Source organism: Cyanistes caeruleus, chromosome Z, assembly GCF_971803275.1.
Source record: "Cyanistes caeruleus chromosome Z, bCyaCae1.hap1.1, whole genome shotgun sequence".
In the NCBI taxonomy this organism is placed as follows: domain Eukaryota; kingdom Metazoa; phylum Chordata; class Aves; order Passeriformes; family Paridae; genus Cyanistes; species Cyanistes caeruleus.
Genome location: NC_141732.1, coordinates 24,296,905 through 24,317,901, shown reverse-complemented (window position 1 = coordinate 24,317,901; position 20,997 = coordinate 24,296,905). Strand labels below are relative to the sequence as shown.

General features: G+C 37.7%; 1 protein-coding gene across 1 annotated transcript in view; it reads right to left on the bottom strand.

The window, feature by feature from the left end:
* Window positions 1-13,704, bottom strand: part of SRFBP1 (serum response factor binding protein 1) — a 70,589-nt gene extending 56,885 nt beyond the window's left edge. Inside the window, exon 1 of the mRNA XM_023944364.2 lies at window positions 9,939-13,704. Coding sequence (XP_023800132.2) covers window positions 9,939-10,346 — 408 coding nt within the window. The 5' untranslated portion in view covers window positions 10,347-13,704. The remainder of the gene's footprint in view (window positions 1-9,938) is intronic.
* Between the last annotated feature and the right edge of the window lie 7,293 nt (window positions 13,705-20,997).

Sequence of the window (20,997 nt, the reverse complement as noted above, 5' to 3'; positions counted from 1 at the left end):
ACCTTTAAGATGACAAAGCCTAACCATAAACCAAACACTGCCAAGCCAACTACTGAACCATGTCCCTAAGTGCCCCATCTACACATCTTTAAATACTTCCAGGAATGAAGCCGCTACCCTGAGCATCCTGTTTCAGTGCTTGACAACACTTTAGGTGAAGAAATCCTCCCTGAAAGACAGTCTGGCACAACTTGATACCACTTCCTTTTGTCCTGTTACTTGGGAAAAGAGACCAATCCCCACCTCCTTTCAGGTAGCTGTAGAGAGCAGTCTGCCTCAGCTTCTTTTTCTATGCACAGTTTCTTGTGGTATTAAATGCCATATGAATAAACAGGTATCACTGTGACCCTTCTCTGCAAAGGAAATCATTTTTTTTAATATAAAATCAATAGAGGAAATTTAAATCCCTTTATATTACTTGAATGACATTCAAATTCACTAAATTTAGTACTTGGTCACTTTACTTCTCTGTTAATTGCTCTTTACTACTGACCTCTCTGCAGGACAAGACAAACTGCAGAGAATTTTATCATTGTGTACCAATATGCAATTTGCAACGAATTCACAATTGACTAATATTCTCCTTCTAAGAACATCTCCTCCCCCAAGCCTCCAAATTCTATTATGAAAAAGCCTAACAGCACACCTTCCCTTTTACACCCATTTCAGCCTTCCTCCCATCTTCATTTAGCAACGAGTTCCAGACCCAGCAATGTAAAGGCTGCTGAAAGACCTCTGCAAGGACAGCAGTTAGCAATTATGCATGCACATTTACTGTAACAGAACCATTTTTAAATTGTGTTTTACTCAGGCATATATAGCCATAAATTACATTTAATAAAAAAAACTACACTGTGTACTCCAAGTACCTCACAGTTCCTTTAAAGTAAAAGTTACTAAGTTTCCCATGACAGTTTGCATGTTTTTTTCATTATTGTACACTACCACACCAAGGAACCACAGATGTTTTTGTTTTATGAGAGCATCTTACTAGCCTACGTGGCCTACCACACACACTTTATATAAACCATTTGAGCTAAGAAAAAGTTTTCATTACTGTCCTGAAGTACAGTAGTCCAACAATGGCTGTATACAATACCGTCAGAAGTAAACTGCCTTGTTAGCCTTGGTTAATTGCTTCAGCAATCTGCTGAAAAACTGTGTGAAGAGCAAGCAGATCAGAATTTGCTGCTAATATTAGTAAAACTGATGATGTGGCAACTCTAGAAACTTTAGAAACAGCTGCTGGAAGTGTTCCTAGGGAAAAAAAAAAGCCACAATTCCTCAGAATTTTATCTCACAGAGTATAAGTTTGGAAATTTCATAGCTTTCAAAAGACTTTTTCCTTAGGACATTTACATGGTCTGTAAAAGAATGTCAGCAATTTAACACTTGAACCGTTTTAAGCAGAAATCAAGCCCTGTGTAGCACAACCTTCTTCTTCAAGAAACTGTTGTGCCTACAATTATTTATTAGTAACACAACTAATGCAAGAATTTTTACTTGCATTTCCACAGAGCTAAAATGACTGCTGCCAAATATTCCAGAGTTTAAAAAGAAACCCGTGTTTGCTTTCCAACTTTGCATAGACTTGTAACATACAGAAAAAAAGTAGTGATTTGCCAATATACTAAGAAATGAACTGATGGAAAAGATTAGCTATTTAGTTTTGAATAGTGCAGAAATTTATCTTTTCTCAGTTCTCATAACTTGTTTATATGCCTTTCCAAGACTTTAGACTGACTTGTGACATTTAAGAGAATGCAGAACCAGCTTCACAGAAGCCTTTAAGACCTATGTGAGCCAGGGATACACAGATCTTGGCAGTGCCAATAATCATCCACAGCTCCAACTTGACCACAAAGCATCCTAGACACCCATACTTTTTCAAAAGTATCCAAGTGCTAGCCACTCTACCTTAAGAATAATTTTGAAGTGGTCACAGATGAACTTCAAGCCAGCTTAAGATGACCAAGAGACAGAGACTCTGTGATACATATAAACCATACTGGCAGATAGCTCAGAAGAGTACAAGAACTGGTGTCCACCATCTGAGGAAGAGCCTAGATGCTGGGGCACTTGAAGTACTGAAAAACCTAGTGTAAGAGTCTAGGGTAAAAACTTCTACTTAAAGAAAATGGCTTGGCCAGCATACTTTATAGGTGCTGGATGAAATACAGCTCATAAACCACAGAGAAAATAGCAAAAGAGAACTTATCTATAGACAAGCAAGAAGAATTTTCTCAGGAGTTCTGAGTTCCAGTTTTTCCTTTCAGGGAGCTCAAGTATTTTATGCTAATTGTTGGATAAGCAGCCCTTGGAGTACGGTCAAGGACTTTTCCTACGGAAATGCTCCCACTGGTAAAATACATGACCAGGCTCCCCTCATTCCATAAAATCACCTTTCCTTGCCAGACAGTAGCCCAGCAACAGTATTTGTTAATATCCGTGATTAGTGCACTCTGCTGGTCATTGAGATTCACGGGATTCAACCCACTTCAGACTGAGGGAACTTATACATCAGCTTTCTCAATTACTGGGAAGCTTTATAACAACTAAGCCATCAAACAAAACATTTTCCTCCATCAGACAGCTTCATGCCTTAAAGGACAAGACTATATTTTGAATTATGAGCATTAAGACATCTCACAGCTCAGTCCAATACCAGGTAACTGGTCAGATGCCTCACCTCAAGTCTCATTTCCTCTTTATATAAAGAGAGCAGACACAAATACTGAATTGCCCTAAGGGATTCCTTGATCACCACATAGCCAGGAGACAGCATAAAAAGAGATCTTTGGGGTTACGTACTTTATTTCAGTGAGACATTGGATCACTGCACTGGACTGGCTGCCCAGTATTTTGAACTGCTTTACACACAGTAGCGTCTACAGCACTCTGTCAGTGTTGTTTTGTAAGTTCCTATCTAGGATTCTTTTTCATCACTGTAAGGAAGGCTTAAGAATATCATAGCTTTAAAATATTGTAACTGACCTTAGGTAATAAAAGCCATTTGGATCTTTGGATCTAGTACACTAAAAACATGAATGCACACATCAAATTGCCCATGATAGAAAAAAGCATTCTGAATGAGAGCCCATGAAGGCCCAAGTGTTAATTTCTTAATTACCTTTGGGAATACAACTCAAACATTACATTTTCCTCTACTTATTACCGGACTGCAACTTGGTCTTTTGCAACAGGTAAGAGACCACTTTTTTTCACCCTTAGTCACATTCCCAAAAAGTGAATATAAACCTAGTGACAAATAAAGAGACTGTATGACCAGGTTCAAGGAAGTATTTAAGATCACAAATTGTCAGGGATAAATAGATCTTGGCAGCACCATTATCCAGCCACAGCTTCAATTCTGACCACAGAGCATCCTAGGCACCTGTATACCTAGACACCACTGAAATGCTAAGATTCTTCTTTCAAGCTGATTTTTAACTAGTCTCCTATGAACTATGTAAAGCTATCAAGATTAGACAAATATAAGAGCTTCTTTGACTTCCCCTTTTAACCCTCTAATTCTCCTGCCTCTACAGCTTTGACCACTAGTTAACTTCTGTAACAAACACCTGCCAGACAACATAACTGCACATTATATGTCACCCTATTTTAAGTTTTTCTGGTTCAATACCCTCCCTAAAGCCTATGTTTATTTCACAGAAAGACAGTGCTTAAAGAGAAACACGTAAGTGAGATGAAAAACAGCACAGCTCTATCAGCCAACCAAACAGCTCACTCACTGTGGTGGGATAGTCCATCTTTCCACCTCTGTGCCCATTCCACTCACCTCAGATCCCACATTCCTGCTGAATTCCATTGCTTTTAAGACCCTGCTACCATAAATCTGTAGTAGAAAACTACTCTAGTAGTTTCTTATGATCACAGAAGAGTGAAGCAAGACCATGTGGCTGGAATGGGTGAATGAGAAGCCCCAGACTCAGAAGCAGCAAGTCCAAATACTTGTCAAAACACAGTTGGAGAATCACACACCTTTTCAAGGGCACATCTCATCTGTCTGAACTGCAAAGCAATTCTCCACAAAACGCCTTATATGAAAGGCACTTCAATGTTAAAAACTCTTTTGGTTTCTATAGAATAGAATGCGTGTGAAAAACCAGACCACAAATAAACAAGATTTTGAATTATGTTACATGAATTAGTCTAATTTATATTACATTATCATAATTATTAGTAATATAATAATAATAATATAATTTTAAAAATCAATTATAAATTATTATATATGCCTAAGTCAATAAAAAGAGAGGTATATCACATCTGAGTTACAAGCTAGTCATACATAATGCTGAAGAAAGCTGAAAACAAGGATGATATTACACGGTGAAGTTTTAAACCTCACTTTGTACAGAATGCTTCTTGCAAAAATGGTGACCATTCAAAGACTAAAAAACTTCATGGAAATTTTATTTTGTATCAGTTCAGAAATATTTATTCAACTGTCTGGACGTAATGTATAAAAACTAGAAATAAATAATACACTAAGAACTAGAATGGGTAAATACTCAGATCTTTCACATCTAGTGCACCCTACAAAAATTAAAAGGCAGCTCTTGGTTATAGAAATCAATTCAGCTTCAGGAAGAATGAATAACCCACTAAAATTCCCCCCTCCCTAATCTTGCCTGATCTTCCGTTCAGACAACATTCTCTTTACTGCTATACAGAAATTTTTGGTACCCAAAAATTTTTACTTATGAAAGGATGCACTTGAACTTTCTTCAATTTGTGAATTAACGCATGTATAAATGCAATTTCAATAGCTCTCTCCTTTTTGTTTTTTATCTTAGTTGTGTCTGAACACCTAAGGATAAACGCAACACATACCCATGCTACACCAAGACAACTCAGCCTTTATATAAGCACCTCCACATATACATTTACTTCCGTTTGTGCTGTGATAAAAAGATTAAGTAACTACTGATATAGTTCATAATATAGTATAGATATATACTATACTATCATATAGTATAATTACTGAACTACAGCTAAAACTCAAGACTGCAGTTTTGGACTTCCAGAGAGTGTATGTCAGTCTTTCTCCCTAAGCTAAGACTATTCCACATGGCTTTTGATCTGACTTTTTTTCATTATCAGCCATGCTACTCATACTTGACTTTGCCATACACTGAACTAAATTCTTAATTTACATATCCAGACTGCTTTCTAAACATGCCATTACCTAAACTGTTGCCCAGCTAAACCTGAGGTCAGAATGTCAGCCCTAAATCTAAAGAGTAGAAGACCTGAGTGTTGCCATGCAGAGCATCACAACACAGAGTACTGGGACCCAAAACATTATAAATGGAATTTATCACCTTGAGCTTCATTACTAAGCTCCCAACATAACATTTTTAATTCTGGACTTTGCTTAGCAGGCTGAAAAACATCTGTGCACACACATCATTCTCAAAGATATGGTTTTATGTTGGTTCTACCTTCTTAGGAAAAAAACTCAAACAAGCCCAACATGGATGACAAGCATTATGCAGCCATCAGTTTTTATTACCTAAAACCTGTAGCTTTATAAATGCAGAGAAAAATTACTTTGTCTGCATGTGACTAATTATTCCAAATGTAAGAGAAAAATTCACCTGATACCAAAGTTTCAATATCCAACCAAGCCTAGAAAATTTGATTCACATGTCCCACAGACAGAAATGAGTCTCAACTCTTAAGAATTTGCTTTATACAATATGATGCCTTACTATTATTCATCTTCAGTCATTACAGCACTCATGGAGGTACATATTAGAACACTTATTTTTAAAAAAACTATACATACTTCAATGCATCTGTTTGCATTCATCTGCAAACAGAATACTACTCAAAATAAAAAGGTATGAATATAACTGTATTTGTTGTAATAATACAATATTGATAGCAGATTATGATAGTGAAAACAGAAAAGCATAGCTTAAGAAGCACAGGTTCTGAAAAAAAACCCCTATAAATCTGTAGAGCTCCCATTCAACAGCCCCCGTTTCACACTACTGTGTACTGCTGATTAACAAGGATAATTTTTCACATTAAACATGAGATATCTCCCTTTAAACTTGCCCATATCCATGGTAGCTGACGATTATGTGCTGCCATCTAGCAAATGTTTCCAGAAAGTTTAACTTTGGAAGCTATTCTGTGGCAAGACACCTGAAATGTCTTAGAAAGCTTTTTGAAACAGGAAACATATTCAAGACAGCAACAGGTTTTTAAAAATATTCCTTCAGCCTGCATGCTTGTAAGAGTAAGCACAATTGGAGAATACAACCAGGCTTAATACATACAAACCGTTCAAAAGTAAGACCATATATGCAGTGAATATAGAATTGCAAAACTGAAATTTTCATTCTATGACTTACATTTTCCTTTGTTTCAATGAACTCAATGAGTAGAAAATGGTAAGAAACTCTGCATTTTCTTCTTTCCCAAAAACTCTAGTCTTCACTATTTCACTTTGTTCCATTTTTCTATGTTTTTTATTTCCTTTGCACCCATCCTCTCTCCTTCTCCTGCCCAATTCCCTCTTGGGCAGTAATCAAAAGGCAGCAATCCTATAGAGTAATACAATGCCCAAATTACAAAAAAAAAAAAAAAAAAAAAAAAAATTGTTTCTTAATCCTTCTTAATCTCAATTTAGTGCAGCAACACTAAAACTGTTCCATGCTATTTACCAGCAGCAATATGGCTTCCTACAGTTACTGGACCTTGCTCACTGTGGGTTCTGCCAAGACCTTGCTTTTTTCCTCTTATTATCTAGGTATATATTCAATTAGGAAAAATAAAGCAAACATTTATACAATTTTGGCACAAGTCCTACTTGTTAACGTGGAAATAATGAGACATTCTGAAGCATTTACACTGCTGTAGAAACTTTCAATGAAAAGAAAGATTAATGAAATCCCTAACCTAATTATTTGTGAATAATTTATTATGATTGGTTTTTTATTATTTTCTGTCTTTCACCTCATCCCAACTGCAATTTCTTCTTTTCATCCTGGGTCCCTAACATTGTACAGCTACCTTAAATCTCTCATTCATACAGTCACCTAAACAGTACATTTTCCTTCTTTGTTCCTTATAGATCAGAACAGCTGTGACAATATTGCTCTATGGGAGGTAGTTTTCTTTAACGAAATCATCATTTAAAAAACCCTAAAGCCCAACAACTTTTGAGGTCTCCACTCCTTTCCAACTTCTTTGAAATTATCCAATGAGTTCAAAAGCTATCAGAATGGACACAGGCATCACAGTCCACTATTTGTCTCATTTCCCTGGAGGATTTTCTTAATCATCATCAATCATCAAACAATTAAATGTCCTCTAGTTTCAAAGCACATATACAACTCATGTAGTAGACACTGCAGAACAAGTACGTTTTTTGACACCTATAACTATTTGTTAGCTACTAAAATCCAGCATAAACCAGTAAGTAATTAAAATAAAGGTCAATTAACATTAAGATAAGTTCCAGTTCATATCACTGAGAAACACTGGTCTTAAGAATATTTGTTCTTCCTACAAACAGAACATAAATTGGTAAAAAAAATTTTGAAATCTATCATTTAAGAATGCCTTAAGATTCCACCATTTAGCAGCACATGGTATTTTTTGTTAATTAAAGCAGAACTCTTTGTTTACTAGAATTAAAACCTGAAGTATATAAATATAATACCACAGAATTTCATAGAATGGTTTGGGTTGAAAGGGGCCTTAAAGACCACCTGGTTCCTGCCTTGCTGTAATGGACAAGGACACTTTCCACTGCACCAGACTGGTCAGGGACAGTGCATCCACATATTCACAGGCCTACACATGCTAATGGCTCACCACCCTCACAGCAGAGAATTTCTTTCTAATATCTAATCTAAATCTACTTTCTTTTAATTTAAAGTCGTTCCCTCTTGCACTATCTCTACATGCCTTTGAGAAAAGTCTCCCTCCAGGCTTGTTGTAGACTCCCTTCAGATACTGGACTCCCATAAATCCAGCAAAGACATATAAGGGTCACAAGGTTGTCTCTGCAACAAACACCTTCATGCCTACTGTATATGGCCTAATGGGGATAAACCCACATGATCCCTAGTATTGCCTAACTGCAAAAAGCTGAAGTGAACAGAATAGAGCTGCTCTGTAATTTGCTTTCCCTGAGCAAATTGGAAAAATACACAAGAAATATTATTTAATAGACTGCATTTTCAAAAATTATTCCTTTAAACATGGTCCTAATAAAATTCCTTCACTTCATCGCTTATTAGAGGAAGACAATTTTTATTCTTAAAATGCTTTCTTACAAGGGCATCTCTGTAACAAATACACAGAGGATATATGTTACAGAGATATGAAATATCCAGGTGTTGGTAAATAATTTATTTCACATTTCATAACCAAACACCATAATTATTAATACAGCTCTGACACTTACAAAAGGACATATGCATAGAAATGTAAAACACTTTTTAATCTATTCTTGATAGGTCTCCATCCTACTCTAAGCCAGACTGACCTTCTGTCCCTGTTGAAGAGATGGCATCCAGGATTTCGGTCTCTGTCCTACCTTACATCTCAGATATTATTACAGAGTGTCTACTTTTTGTAGAAACTGGTAAAAACTACCTCCTCCAGAACTTTCCGTTTCCTCTTAGGAGAAGGTTATGTTTGAATTATAAGATGAAAAGACATTCTCAGTGTCCTTTTTGAAATCTTTTGTACAGAAATTTAGTGTTACTCTTTTTCTGAAGAACTCCTCAGTCAATGCTTCTGTTTTCATCCCTCGTTATATTGGCATTTTTGTGATGAAGGACTATGAAACAGCACCCGAACTCGAATCAATCACAACTCCACACTACAACAATGAATTAAATACCCTCTTCTTTCCTTGGCAATTTACAGATATATTTCAATGTCAAATCAATTATTTCTGACCTTACACTTGTTAACAGTAAGAACCAAAAATCACTGAGTAAATATCTCAATTTTATGTACTATCAAACATTTTTCCTGGTGAAGAGGCTACACTTCACTAAATTCTTGACCAGGAAGTCAACTTGCAAATCAACCCCTCTCAAGTTACTATATGTGTAAAACACGGAAATTTTTGTTCTGCTGATAACTGCAATTAAAGCTGCTAATTATGTAGGAATTATGTAAGTGTATAGTGCCAAGTGCAGATGCTCACACCACACAAGCTGAGCAGAACTGCTAGCTATTCTAAACTGTTGGTGCAACACCTAAAAAGAGGTTACTTTAGGTGTGTCAGGCTTATTTTGCATAATGACTTTCAAATGTGTAACCAAAATCCAACACAAGTGAAACACTCATAACCGAATTCACACTATAAAGAGGAAAAAAGATATACCGAAATAAATATGAAACACCAGATTTCTTACAGAACAGGAAATAGTTAGCTGTAACCCATTAAATTCTCATTTTCAGTCCCTCAGTGTCCAAGAAAATAAGGCAGTATCTTTGTCATCCAGGAGACAGGCAGCTGCGGCTTTGGTGGGTCCGCCAGATCACCTGCAAAACTTCGGTGTGAACACAAACACAGCAAGATAGGCTGATGAAACGACACTTAGGGACAGGACGTCGCACAGAGGCACACGTGTCGAAATCGAGTGCCACCCCCCCTTAACTTCACGTTGTTTTCATCACAGCTGAGCTCCAGCACGATGGGATGCCCATGTTTTCCCTCACCGCCGAGGGACGACGGCACCTACCTGGGGCCTTCCCTACGGCTCCAGGCAGCCACGCCGGCTGCGGGGAGGGTCGGCCCCGAGCCGCCTCGCTCGAAGGGCGATCCGCCGCCACTGACCGCTGCCCCGGCCCTTCCCCCGGAAGCCGCCGGGCCTTTCCCGGCCCGAGCCCCCGTGGCCCGCTCCACCGGCGCCCCGAGGCCGCGGGTGTCTCACCTCGTTGTTGAGGTTCAGCACGGGAGCCATGGCGCCGCCGCAAAGCCCCGCAGGCCCCGCCGTGCCCGGGCCGCTCCGAGCGCTCCCCACGCCACCGCAGGAACCGAAACCGCGCGCAAGCGCTGAGGGGCCGCTCCTGCCCCGCCCCGGAACCCTCCTGCAGAAATGGGGTGAAGGAGCTTTGATTGGGTGCTTTTTTCTGGTGCTCGCCCGTGATGAGCGGCGTGGGCAGGGGGCGGGTCTCGAACCCGGCCTACCCCGAGGCGTCTGGGCCGTTCCTAAACAGCTTCGCACAGGGTGGGAGCTGTGGCCCGTGCTGAGGCGCGGATGGCGTGCTCGGCTGAAGCGAAAGCCGCAGGGATGTACGCTTGTAAATCCTTTAACTGAAGTCGTCTCTGACCCCACCATTAGTTTATAATATTAGGAATATTTTGAGTTTATTTTGTCCCCTTGTTGCTGCTGAGTGTCACAGGAGTAAACCGAGACCGCTGCCGTACCTCTAGAACTTACCCTATCCCCACAATGACAAAACATCCTCCATTTTCAAAGTGCTTTACAATTTTCAGATTGTGTTTTCCATTTCTGCAGTAGGAAGATTTAGGGTTGGGTAGAAACTGTACGTTCTGAAGCTTTGGCTGTATGAAATTTTATATACATAATACATTTTAAATAGCTTCGGTGAAGCATGACTGAGCATGTGTTTTGGACTGAGTGATGTCTTAGTCTGAAAAGTTGGGCAAAGTTTCATCAGAACTTTCCTTATCATTGCCAGTTTCTTGTGCTAGAAATTCTTGTGATTTAAATTGCTACAAATACTGTACTGAAACTTTCGCAAAACTTGCTTAAATGTAAGCAAAATTTGGTATGTCTAGAGAATGAACTGGAGTTTTTCCACATTCCCTTTTATTTTCTGCAGTATTCAAAAAAACTGAGATCATATTTGAAAATATTTGGGTAAATAATTTTAAACAAATTGAGTTCTGTTTATAAAAAAAAAAAAAAAAACAAGAAAAAGAAAAACCAATAACATCACAAAAAACCCAAACACAATAAAAACAAAACCAAACCCACAAAAAACCCACAAAAAAAATAAAAACACCACCACCACAAAAACCCCCCGAACCCCCAAAACTATACCCCCCCCCCAAAAAAACCCCAAACAAACAACAACAACAACAACAAAAAAAAAAAAAAAAAACCAAAAAACCAAAAACAATTTCAGAAAATTCTTTGGATGTTTACCAGCAATTAACTGACCCCTGGATGGCACTGTTGTGCCTAGAATTCTGCTTTGAAGTCTGAATATTTAAACAAATACAACTGTTGTCAGCTGTCTCTGTAATGTATTTTATCTGCAGGACCTAGCATTTGGATCTTGTTATATTTTAGCGTTTGATTTCTAACTGGTGCTTAGGCATCTCCTGTGAGTGAACTGCAGCAAAATCACCCTTGACTGCACTTTTTTTCATGCTTTATGTGCAAGTGAGGTTAGGCCAAACTTGTCCTTTCAAAGTATTGCTTTTGAGTTCCATTTAGGATGTTTCTGAAGGTGGTGCAGGATGTTCAGTAGCAGTCTAGGTTTCATCTGGATGTGTAAAGAGCCAACTGGAAATACTTCAAACTCATCCCTTCATCTTGTAGTAAAGGAATTTTGTACCAACAGGAGCTGAATTTTATTTAAAGTATATGTTTGCTTTGCGACTCACTGCAGATGTGGGGTGTTTATCACAGCTGCTGCTTCATAAAAATTCTGGCTTGGGCAGTTAAATCCAGTTTAGCAAAAGTCAGCCAACCATCAAAGAATGAATTTTGCTTTGTAGTACCACCAATGTCAGGCAGCTATAGTGATCTACAGAAAGAGGAGGTGAATTTCACTATATCTGAGTATAGATTAGTATTGGATGTGATATACACAATGCTGTCAATATGTCTTTAAGAATTACTGGATATAATCTTACACCTAGGTTGTATTTGTTTGCAATGAGTGTAAAATTGAATGAAAAAAAAAAAACTGAAGGAAGGATCTTCAAGGAAAATAAAGGGCTCCTTCCTTTTGTCTTGATATTTCATGCAAAACTAATCCCTAGATACGCCAGTCTTAAGTTCCATTGTGCATCTTAGCAAAGAGAAAAGCAGGAGCAGGGAGCCAGCTCTGGTTCTGTGAATCCAACCAGTGCCAGCTTGGCCTCACATCAATCCGTCTGTGTTGCCTACTGGGTCATAACTTCAATTTTCCTTTCCATTTCCTCTGAACACTGAAGTAACTTTCTTTGAAAGTGTCTTCTAGGACCTGATGACATACTTCTGGCCCTTCTTCATCCAATGATTTTGTTTTATTCTCACTTAGTTATTGCTGAAGATAGGTGGTTTTTCCCTTTTCCCTTTTTAAACCTCAGTGGCCTTCCAGAGTTAAGAATCTTTGTGCCTCATAGCTTCCTTGTTGGCCCTTTGTCATACTATTTTTTACTTAAATGCATTCTAAGTCAAGATTTTCTTGTCAGCTTGTCACAGCCAGGATTCTTTGAGGCATTGCCCCATATAACACTTATATACTTTGATGCTTTTTTCTGACATTTCTTTCTGTCATGTCAGTATTTCACTGCAGTATTTTGGCACATATTCTCATTGTTGGAATGCATTTTTCTGAGCTATTTTCTCTCCTTTGAGAAAAACTGTCTGTATGTGCGCATTGCAGGGCAGCATATACTTATGGGCTATGAAGATGGTGAATGGGCTAGAGGGGTAAGCCATACAGGGAGCAGCTGAGGTCACTTGGTCTGTTCATCCTGGAGAAGGGGAGTCTGAGGGGACACCTCACTGCAGTTACAACTTCCTTGTGAGGGGAAGAGGAATTGGCACTGGTCTCTGCTCTGGGGTGACAGTAACTGAACCTGAGGGAATGGCCTGAAGGTGTGGTTTTTTAGGTTGGACATTAGAAAAGGGTTTTTCACCCAGAAGATGGCTAAACAGGCTCCCCAGTGAAGTGATCACAGCATCAAGCCTGACAGAAGTCCATAAGTGTTTGGACAATGCTCTAAGGAATGTAGTGTGATTCTTGGGGTATTCCAACATACGATGTTGCAGAACAATACAAGGGAGTGGAAATGGAAAACTATGTAAAGAAAGAGGGGGTTATGGCTGGGTCCTATTTCTCTCCCTTTATCTTGGCACTCTCCAGATTCATGTGATGTGGTAGCAGCTGTGAAGACCATCTTGTGGCTACAACTTGATCCTGGAGGCAATGCCTATAAGTTATGTTCTTGGAATACTTGCTGAAATATGTGATTATTGCAGACACTTGCATCTGTATGCTCAGTACAGATGTAATGAAATATATGTGAAGTTTGCTTTGTGTTGAAAATGCCAATAAGTAAATTTTAGAAATTTCTGTTAATCTTTAATGTTTTGTGAATCAGCTTTAAACTTTAAGAAGTTTCATAGACAGAAGTGCCAGTAATGCTAACTAGACACTGAGGACAGCAAAAACAGAAGGTTTTCTGCAACTTACTGTTTCCTGCAGCTTGTGCTTTGACTTTCACCAGAGGAATTTCTTTTTACTGATACCAAGACATCTGTTCTGAGCTTGCTCCCTTTCTTTTTATCATGACAACTTAAAGAAGTGGACACTCTAAAATGAGTTAACTCCCCCTAATTTCAACCAATCCCTTTCCACCTACAAGCAACAAATATTAGTAGATATAAGATAAAAAACAGTGGTTTACTAACATGCAAAACAGCAACAGGCAAAAAAAAAGAAGAAAAAAAAAACAAAGAAAAATTGCTAACCCCATGGGAACAGGGAGACTCTTAAAATGGTGGAGTACTGCCCCTTCCCAAGACGGTGGCCCCCGCTGCTGACCACATGTAGGGAGACAAAGGGAAAATGGTGTCAGCTTCTTCCCCAAGATAGGAATTCTTATTTACATAGGAAAAGTATTGAAAAAATATACAGTAAAACATTCCTTCATCCTCTATAAACATGTTCTATGAAATGAGTTGTTTTGACTTCTAAGATAGAATAGAAAAATTTGCTCTTGTTATTGCAGATATTTTCCTTATTACTTTTTTCACTTTTCAGTCTTCATACACACTTACATGTGTTACCGTCTTTATGTACGCATTAGAATACACACTTTGCTGAAATGCACTATATTTACATCATAAGTAGTCGAATCCCTCTGTGATTAAATCAGAATTAACATTGAGATTCCTTCCTACTTAGAATCCATTCAACATTCAGTGGCACTTTTAGAATTTAAATTTTAAAAAAATACCTGAATTTAATGATTATTTTAATGTGTATGAAAACAGTGCTTAGAAAGAAGATTTTGTGGTGAACTTCAGCCTAGGATATTAAGCTTAAATGTGTAAAGCACATTGTTTTCTTCTACAACCCATACTAAATGCATCACTTAATTATTCCTATATCCTACATTTTTCTTTTTTAAGAAGCAGTTCTAGTAGTTCAGCTGATTATTTCAGTTACTTGTTGTATGAGGCCAAAATTTTCTCTTATTACCCACAGGCAAAGTGTTAAGTAAAAATGACATCCTAAGATCTGCTAGATTCCTTAAGTACTAATATGAATTAAAAAAAAAAAAAAAAAAAAAAAAAAATCCCATTAAATTGTTGTGGGTAACTCAAAACATTCCATATCCAAAGATTGTTACAACCTGGTCAGTGAGTTTGGAGCAGAAAAAACACACCTCTATGTTTCAGTCCAGAGATGACTGCTGAACTTATGATAGCAGAAAAGACCATTCAAAGATAAGATTCAGGGGGAGAAAAAGACAAAAGACCAAGCTTCCTCTGATGCTTTGCAGGAGGAACACTTGAAAATAAACTGCAGAAGCACTCTGAAGAGATCACATGAGCAAATGGTGGACAGTGGGTCTTTGTCATGGCTCTCAAACAACAGATGTGCAGGGAAGGATGGGAATTAAGTGGGTTCTGACGCATTCACAGAGTGAGGCTGCTGGAATTCACAGTAAATGACGCACAGGGAGTGCACATCCATGATGTCTACAGTTAGAGCTGTAGGATGAGCCCTTGTACCAAGACTCTGAGAAGGAATTTGGAAGTGGGTGATGTAGCTTAGAAATGGATGGGGAGGGGGGCCTATGGGATAGTACTGGAGTGACTGATGGGATTAATGTGACTGTCTGCTGCCTTTATTGCAAATGGTGCAGGGACTAATGGAGAGGTGTGAACAGACAAGTAGAGGAGAAACTTCATGGCTAAAATGGAAGACAATTTTGCATCCATAGAATAATTTTAGGTACTTATGTCAAAATACAAAACAAAGCATTGTTTCATTTTACTCTGACAATTCAGATTTTTTTTTTTTTTGTTCCAGAATTTAGATTTGGTAAGTATAAATTTTCTGTATAGAAAAGTCTGAAGGCCAAAGTTTTTCACCGCCAGACACATCCTGACTAAGTGTTAACAGGCAGGAGAGTCAAATCAGGATTATTTGTTACTTCCATTCCCTTCAGAGGGAGACACAGGGATGCTTCTGTGGAGCACTTAAGACTTATATAAGATCTTGTTTTGCTAAAGGTAACAGAAGTCTAGGGTGACTAGATTCTTAACCCAAGTTCCTGAATTAAAAATTAGTTAGGATGACTCTTGGCACAGATGCCATTGTATTTGTGATGAAAAGCTCAGAGATACAGAGAGAGAAACTTGTAGTTACAGTCTTCCTAAGTCTGAAATCATAAACAGATGTGATTTACTCCAGATACAACCAGGTGATTCTTGAGTGCTTCCTGCAGTAATGAAAAGCCTTTGAGTCAGTGTCATCTTTCATCAGGTTCATGTACAAAAGCAGCTGAGGAATTGGAGTCTCTGGGTGTATTCTGAGTTGGCACCTGACTGATCAAGATTGCTCTCTGTTTTCTTTTCCTTTTGGAACAGATCTAGGAGTTAAGTCTGAAACTGAGCAGAATTCAGGTAGTATTCCTCCTTCCAGGAGATCCAGTCCAAGGAACTCATCAAACTCCACAGATCAGAAGGTGATCTGTGAAGCTTCCTCACTTCTAAAATGAAGCTTAGTTTGGTAAATCAAATTAATAAAGTACAAAGAGTACTACTTTGGGAATTGCATATTTACACAATACTGTTATGTGTTGATTAATGAGAATCATGGTTCAGTGTTGATACTAATAGTTTTGATATATGAGAAAGACAAAAGACATACAAAACCAAATTTTAACAATGTAAGTTCTCTGAATTTCTTTCAGGCTACTAGTTAACAGTTATTTTTACCAGAATGAGGAAAAGATTGTGGTATTTTAACCTGAGTTTTTTTTAAGGCATTGTTTCTTCATATCCTATTCTTAAAGTAATCTTTTTCTAGAAAAAAATTTGTTTTTTGTTGCCATGAAAATCAGCAAAGCATAAACAAAAGTTTGGAATGCACTATACGTTTTCTTAAAGTAATTAGTTATGCGCAGTAGTTTTTGGAACACTCCAATTTTCTGTCACTGGTCTTCTGACTTTAAAGAAGCAGCTGCTGTCACTTAGATTATGAGCATGATTGTAGAACTAATGGAAGTTCTAAAAAGTTTGGGTAGCCAAGAACATGAGTAAACATTGCAATATTAAGTGCATATTGTATTTTATGATCTCATATATATTTCAAAAGCTGTCCTTATGTATCTTCACCTGACAATCTGTTACATCTTTGAATAGGAAAGGACATTACTGGCTAATTTCAGGATACATATAATATAACAGATGGATTGGAACAACTTGAGAGCAGAAAGATCTACTTGCACATAGGGGAGTCCAATCAATGGATACTCATTAGTAGCATCAAGTTTTCAAGGATAACTGCATTGTTTCTTCCATCAAAATGAAACAATTTTCAGTAATTTCTCTTCAATATATGGCTTATGAAACAGGCTGATTTTTTGTTTTATACAAAAAAAGCTGAGAGACTTATATGCTTTAAAGTTGGAAGTTGGACAGTGGCTGTTTTTTATTTAATTTTTTTTTTTGGTATGTGCTCCTGACTTAGAACTAGCTTACAGTTAGTCTTAGACGGCTAATGTTAATACTTAGACATTATTTTATGATGCAAATTTGAGAGTAAGAGTCTGTGGTGAAAATTCTGACTAATGAATCTGTAGCTCCAGCACCATTAGCAGAATTGCATTTCAACGTTTTTAAAAGTGGAATTGAAAAATACAGATAAAATTAATAAGTCTTTTTAATTTACAAGGTTGTTGAACCAGCACAAACAGTAAAAAGTGTTTAATTTAAAAGCACTCCATGTCATTGCAAGAGAGTACATTATGTGATATACCCAGAGTTTATATAACATGTGATGCTTTGGCAAAGATTACACATACTGAGCTTTCAAGCAACAAAATGATGGAGAAAATCTGGTCTCTTTCCAATGTCAAAGCTGTTGTTGAATGTTTGCTGTGAAAGCACTAAAACCAACATAATTTTCTGAATTCTACAAACTTGGAGCTGACATGGTAGAAAGCAACTTGGCAGGAACAACTTTGGTGTCCTGATGGACACTGGTTGACCATAAGCCAGGAATGCACCCTCATAGCAAAGAAGGCCAGAAGATATCCTGGGTTACTTTAGGAATGACGTTGCCTGCTGGAAGGTTGAGGGTAGTGTTCCTTGCCCTCTATCACACGTGGGACACATCTGAAACTGTCAGTCCAGCTCTAGGCTTTCCAGTGCAAGAAGGACGTGGACATCCTGGATCAAGTCAAGTGGAGGATGACTATGGGACCATATCAGCAACGAGCATGCAAGAGAGCTGGGACTGCTCAGCCTTGAGAAAGCACAGGGGGATCTTGCCAATGACTGTGTGATAGGACAAGAGGCAGTGTGTGCAAACTGATAATAATATCAAAACTTGGTGTAAAAGCAAGTTTTTGGTGTATATTATTCTATATTGATACAGATAAGTGATGAGAAGAAAAGTCTGCCATTCCTAACTGATCAATGTTTATATCTCAGTTCTTCGGGTTTTGTCAGGAAATTTGTCATATCTTGAAGGGACACATTAATGGTAGAATCTTGTATTTTGGTCACAAGAACAGTGCAAGAGTGATGAAAATATGTTAGCCAACAGACTTTAATGATTTGAACAAAAAAGCTTTCCTTTTTTTTTTTTTTTTTTTTTCTGATGTGATTTTGTAGGAAGGTGGACTTTCTTTTTTGTAGCAAAATAATAATATGCTAGAACATGTAAGACTCAAGGATGTTGTTACTGCATGAATATATTAGGCACCTGGTATGGTTTTCTTCACAGTCTCCAAATTAGGCCTGGCTTTTCAGTCCACTGAAAACTATTTTGAATAGGATTCCACCATAGGGATTGTCAGGTACTTCCTGTTTTTTCTTCCTGTCTTTTTCAAACTGTCTGAGTTATATACATCAGTTCTTGGTCTAACTTCCATTTCTGAAATAAAAGCTTGTCTTAGAAGCCATAAGCTGTGAAACAGAATAGGAAAGTAATTATGTCTGTTGGCTTGGACTTCTTAATTTTTCTTGCTTTTCATTGGTGTTTCTAATAAGCACTCCAGCAATTTTATTAACCTCTGCATTTTAATTTATTATAACAGTAGGAAGAATATTATCATTTCTTCTTTGCCTTTTTATTTGTTTTTTAGCAGTAGAAATTTTTTTTAGCTTGCTAATAAAACATTAGTAGGGTTTTTTTTTACTGTTTTGTTATTTGTGTGTGTTTCTGTGTGTTTCTGTGTGTGCATATGTGTGTTGTGGATCTGTGACTTTGGTTTGATTCTGCATAAGAGAATAAATAGAAAAGCCTTTTGCACTGCTAAGATAAATTTAAAGGAATTCATTTACAAGGCCTCCATAGGACTAATTAACAGCCTCTACATGGCTTAGTTAGTGCAGACACAGCTCTTCACAGATTTTGCTTCTTTTGAAGTAGATAGAGTAGAAAAGGAGCTTGGTGAATAACCTGGCTTTTCTGTTGAATCTGTTGCAATAGAAAACTCTCAATGGTGTCGACGACAGTGTCAGGCAATCTTTCAGTCACAGTATTTTTGGGGTTTATTGGTGTTCTATTGGGATGACTGGCTTTATACAGTAAGTAAATTTGTATTTGATTCCTCTGAAAATGGTCACCAGAAGTGAATATCCATAAGTGGAAGGCAGTTGGGGTGATTACCACTCTGAATGAATAGCAGATATTTTAGGAAGAAATGCATGTACATAGAGAACTTTTTAAGTTCTCTTCCACTGAATGCACAAAATCTCTACAACCCTTAGTAATATCTTGATCAATACCTAATTGCAATTCTTCCATTCATGGCATCATGCCTGGAAAAAAACAAGTGTGTTCATGATGTTTCAATCGCAGAGAAGCTTGTTTAAAGTGCAGTTTTCAAGTGAATATACGAGTAAAAAATTCTGTGAAATTAATCTTGTCATCTGATTTCTTGATGCCCAATGATGAATACTGACCTCTGGAAAAGTTTCAGAGAGAAAGACTGTCATAAAATACATGTTAAGGTCTTTTAAGACTTCACAAACTTGGTTTGCTCAACATTCTTGCTCAAATTTCTATCAAGCAAGGAAATAAATTTGGTTTATGCTTTTAGCTTTGTGGCCTATCTACTGCATTAGCAACATTTTAGGCTCTGGTTTCCAAGGGAAGGGTTATGTCAGTCCTTCTGATTTCTCATTCATTTTGTTGATAGGTGAAAACCTGACATTTGTGTAGTGCAATAGTTTTGAAAGGCAGATAGAAAGTTGATAGCTCGGCCTCCATGTGACTTTTCTGCATAGCTTCTGAGGGTTAATTAATGGTAATGGATTCTGATTGTACTCCTTACCCTGACATGGGAGCTCCTTGGGAAAGAAGTGAGGTCAGGATGGTCGTTAGCCACTGAATTCTTTTCTGCAGCTGGTGGCAGCAGGCTATTACAATGCTTAAATTTATGTGAAGGTCAAGAAAGCCAATTGCAGGGCTGCTGGATGTTCAAAACTGATAAAAATTCCTTGCTGAGCCTAGCTCACCTGGGAACGAGAAAATCTAGGCTGAAATCATATTGGAAACCTGCTGTGCAAAAGCACCTTTGTGCCTAGGCTTCACACATAAAAAGTTTGGCTTCAGCTCATGTAAGTAATTCATCCACTTAGCCATATCTTTTTTATGCAAGTTAAATTCAAGTGTCTCATTAAAGCTCAAAAATAAAGGTTACTCTAGAGTGGAGCTGAAGGGTTTGGGATGGGCACAGGGTTAGTCTCATTATGATGATCAGACCAATGGGGATTTTTCAACTACCACAAGGAGATATTTTCAGAGATGATGAGGTCTTTTATGATACCATTAAAATGAAAAATTGGTGAAAAAGACCAGAAGCCAATTTCCACACTGCTTTTTGAATGTTTATATAGTCATTAAAGTAATACATGGGCATCCACGAACTGTGCAAGTACAACAAGAGGAATGAGGACATTCACCTTGCACACAGAGCTTGAAAAGCACTCTCTGAAAAATTCATTTTTGTGCCCTGGTGTCAAGCCAGAAACCTGAAGGAAAAGTTCAATATTACTTGGATGTAAATTTAAAATAATGATTATTTGCACCAGTTTTCCACTTACCATTTAAACCAACTTTCCTATTCTGTAGAACAACATTTGGAAGAACATCTAGAAAAGAAAAATTTTCTTGCTGTACCTTTCTTTGTATTATTGTCTGACAGTTTGCAGAAAAGTTATTGATAAATTATGACTTCTTTAGTCAAAGAAGTTTCTCTACAGCCCTTGTATAAGTGCATTGGTTTTGTAACAGATGTCTGAATGGCGAAAAATCCCCATTTCTTCTGTGTGTGCTGCTTAGGATGATTCTGTAATTGACTCATAAGATGTGTGCTCCACCTGAGAACCCTGATTTGGGTTGTGTATGGTGGATTATGCTTGTAATATTATTTCTAAGGGCCATATTCTCATTTTCTGATTCTCTAAAAATTTAGATATTTTCAGTAGGTTTGTTTCTGCATCCTGAATATTAGAGAAAAGACTATGTATTCTTGATACACAAAAAGGTACTGCC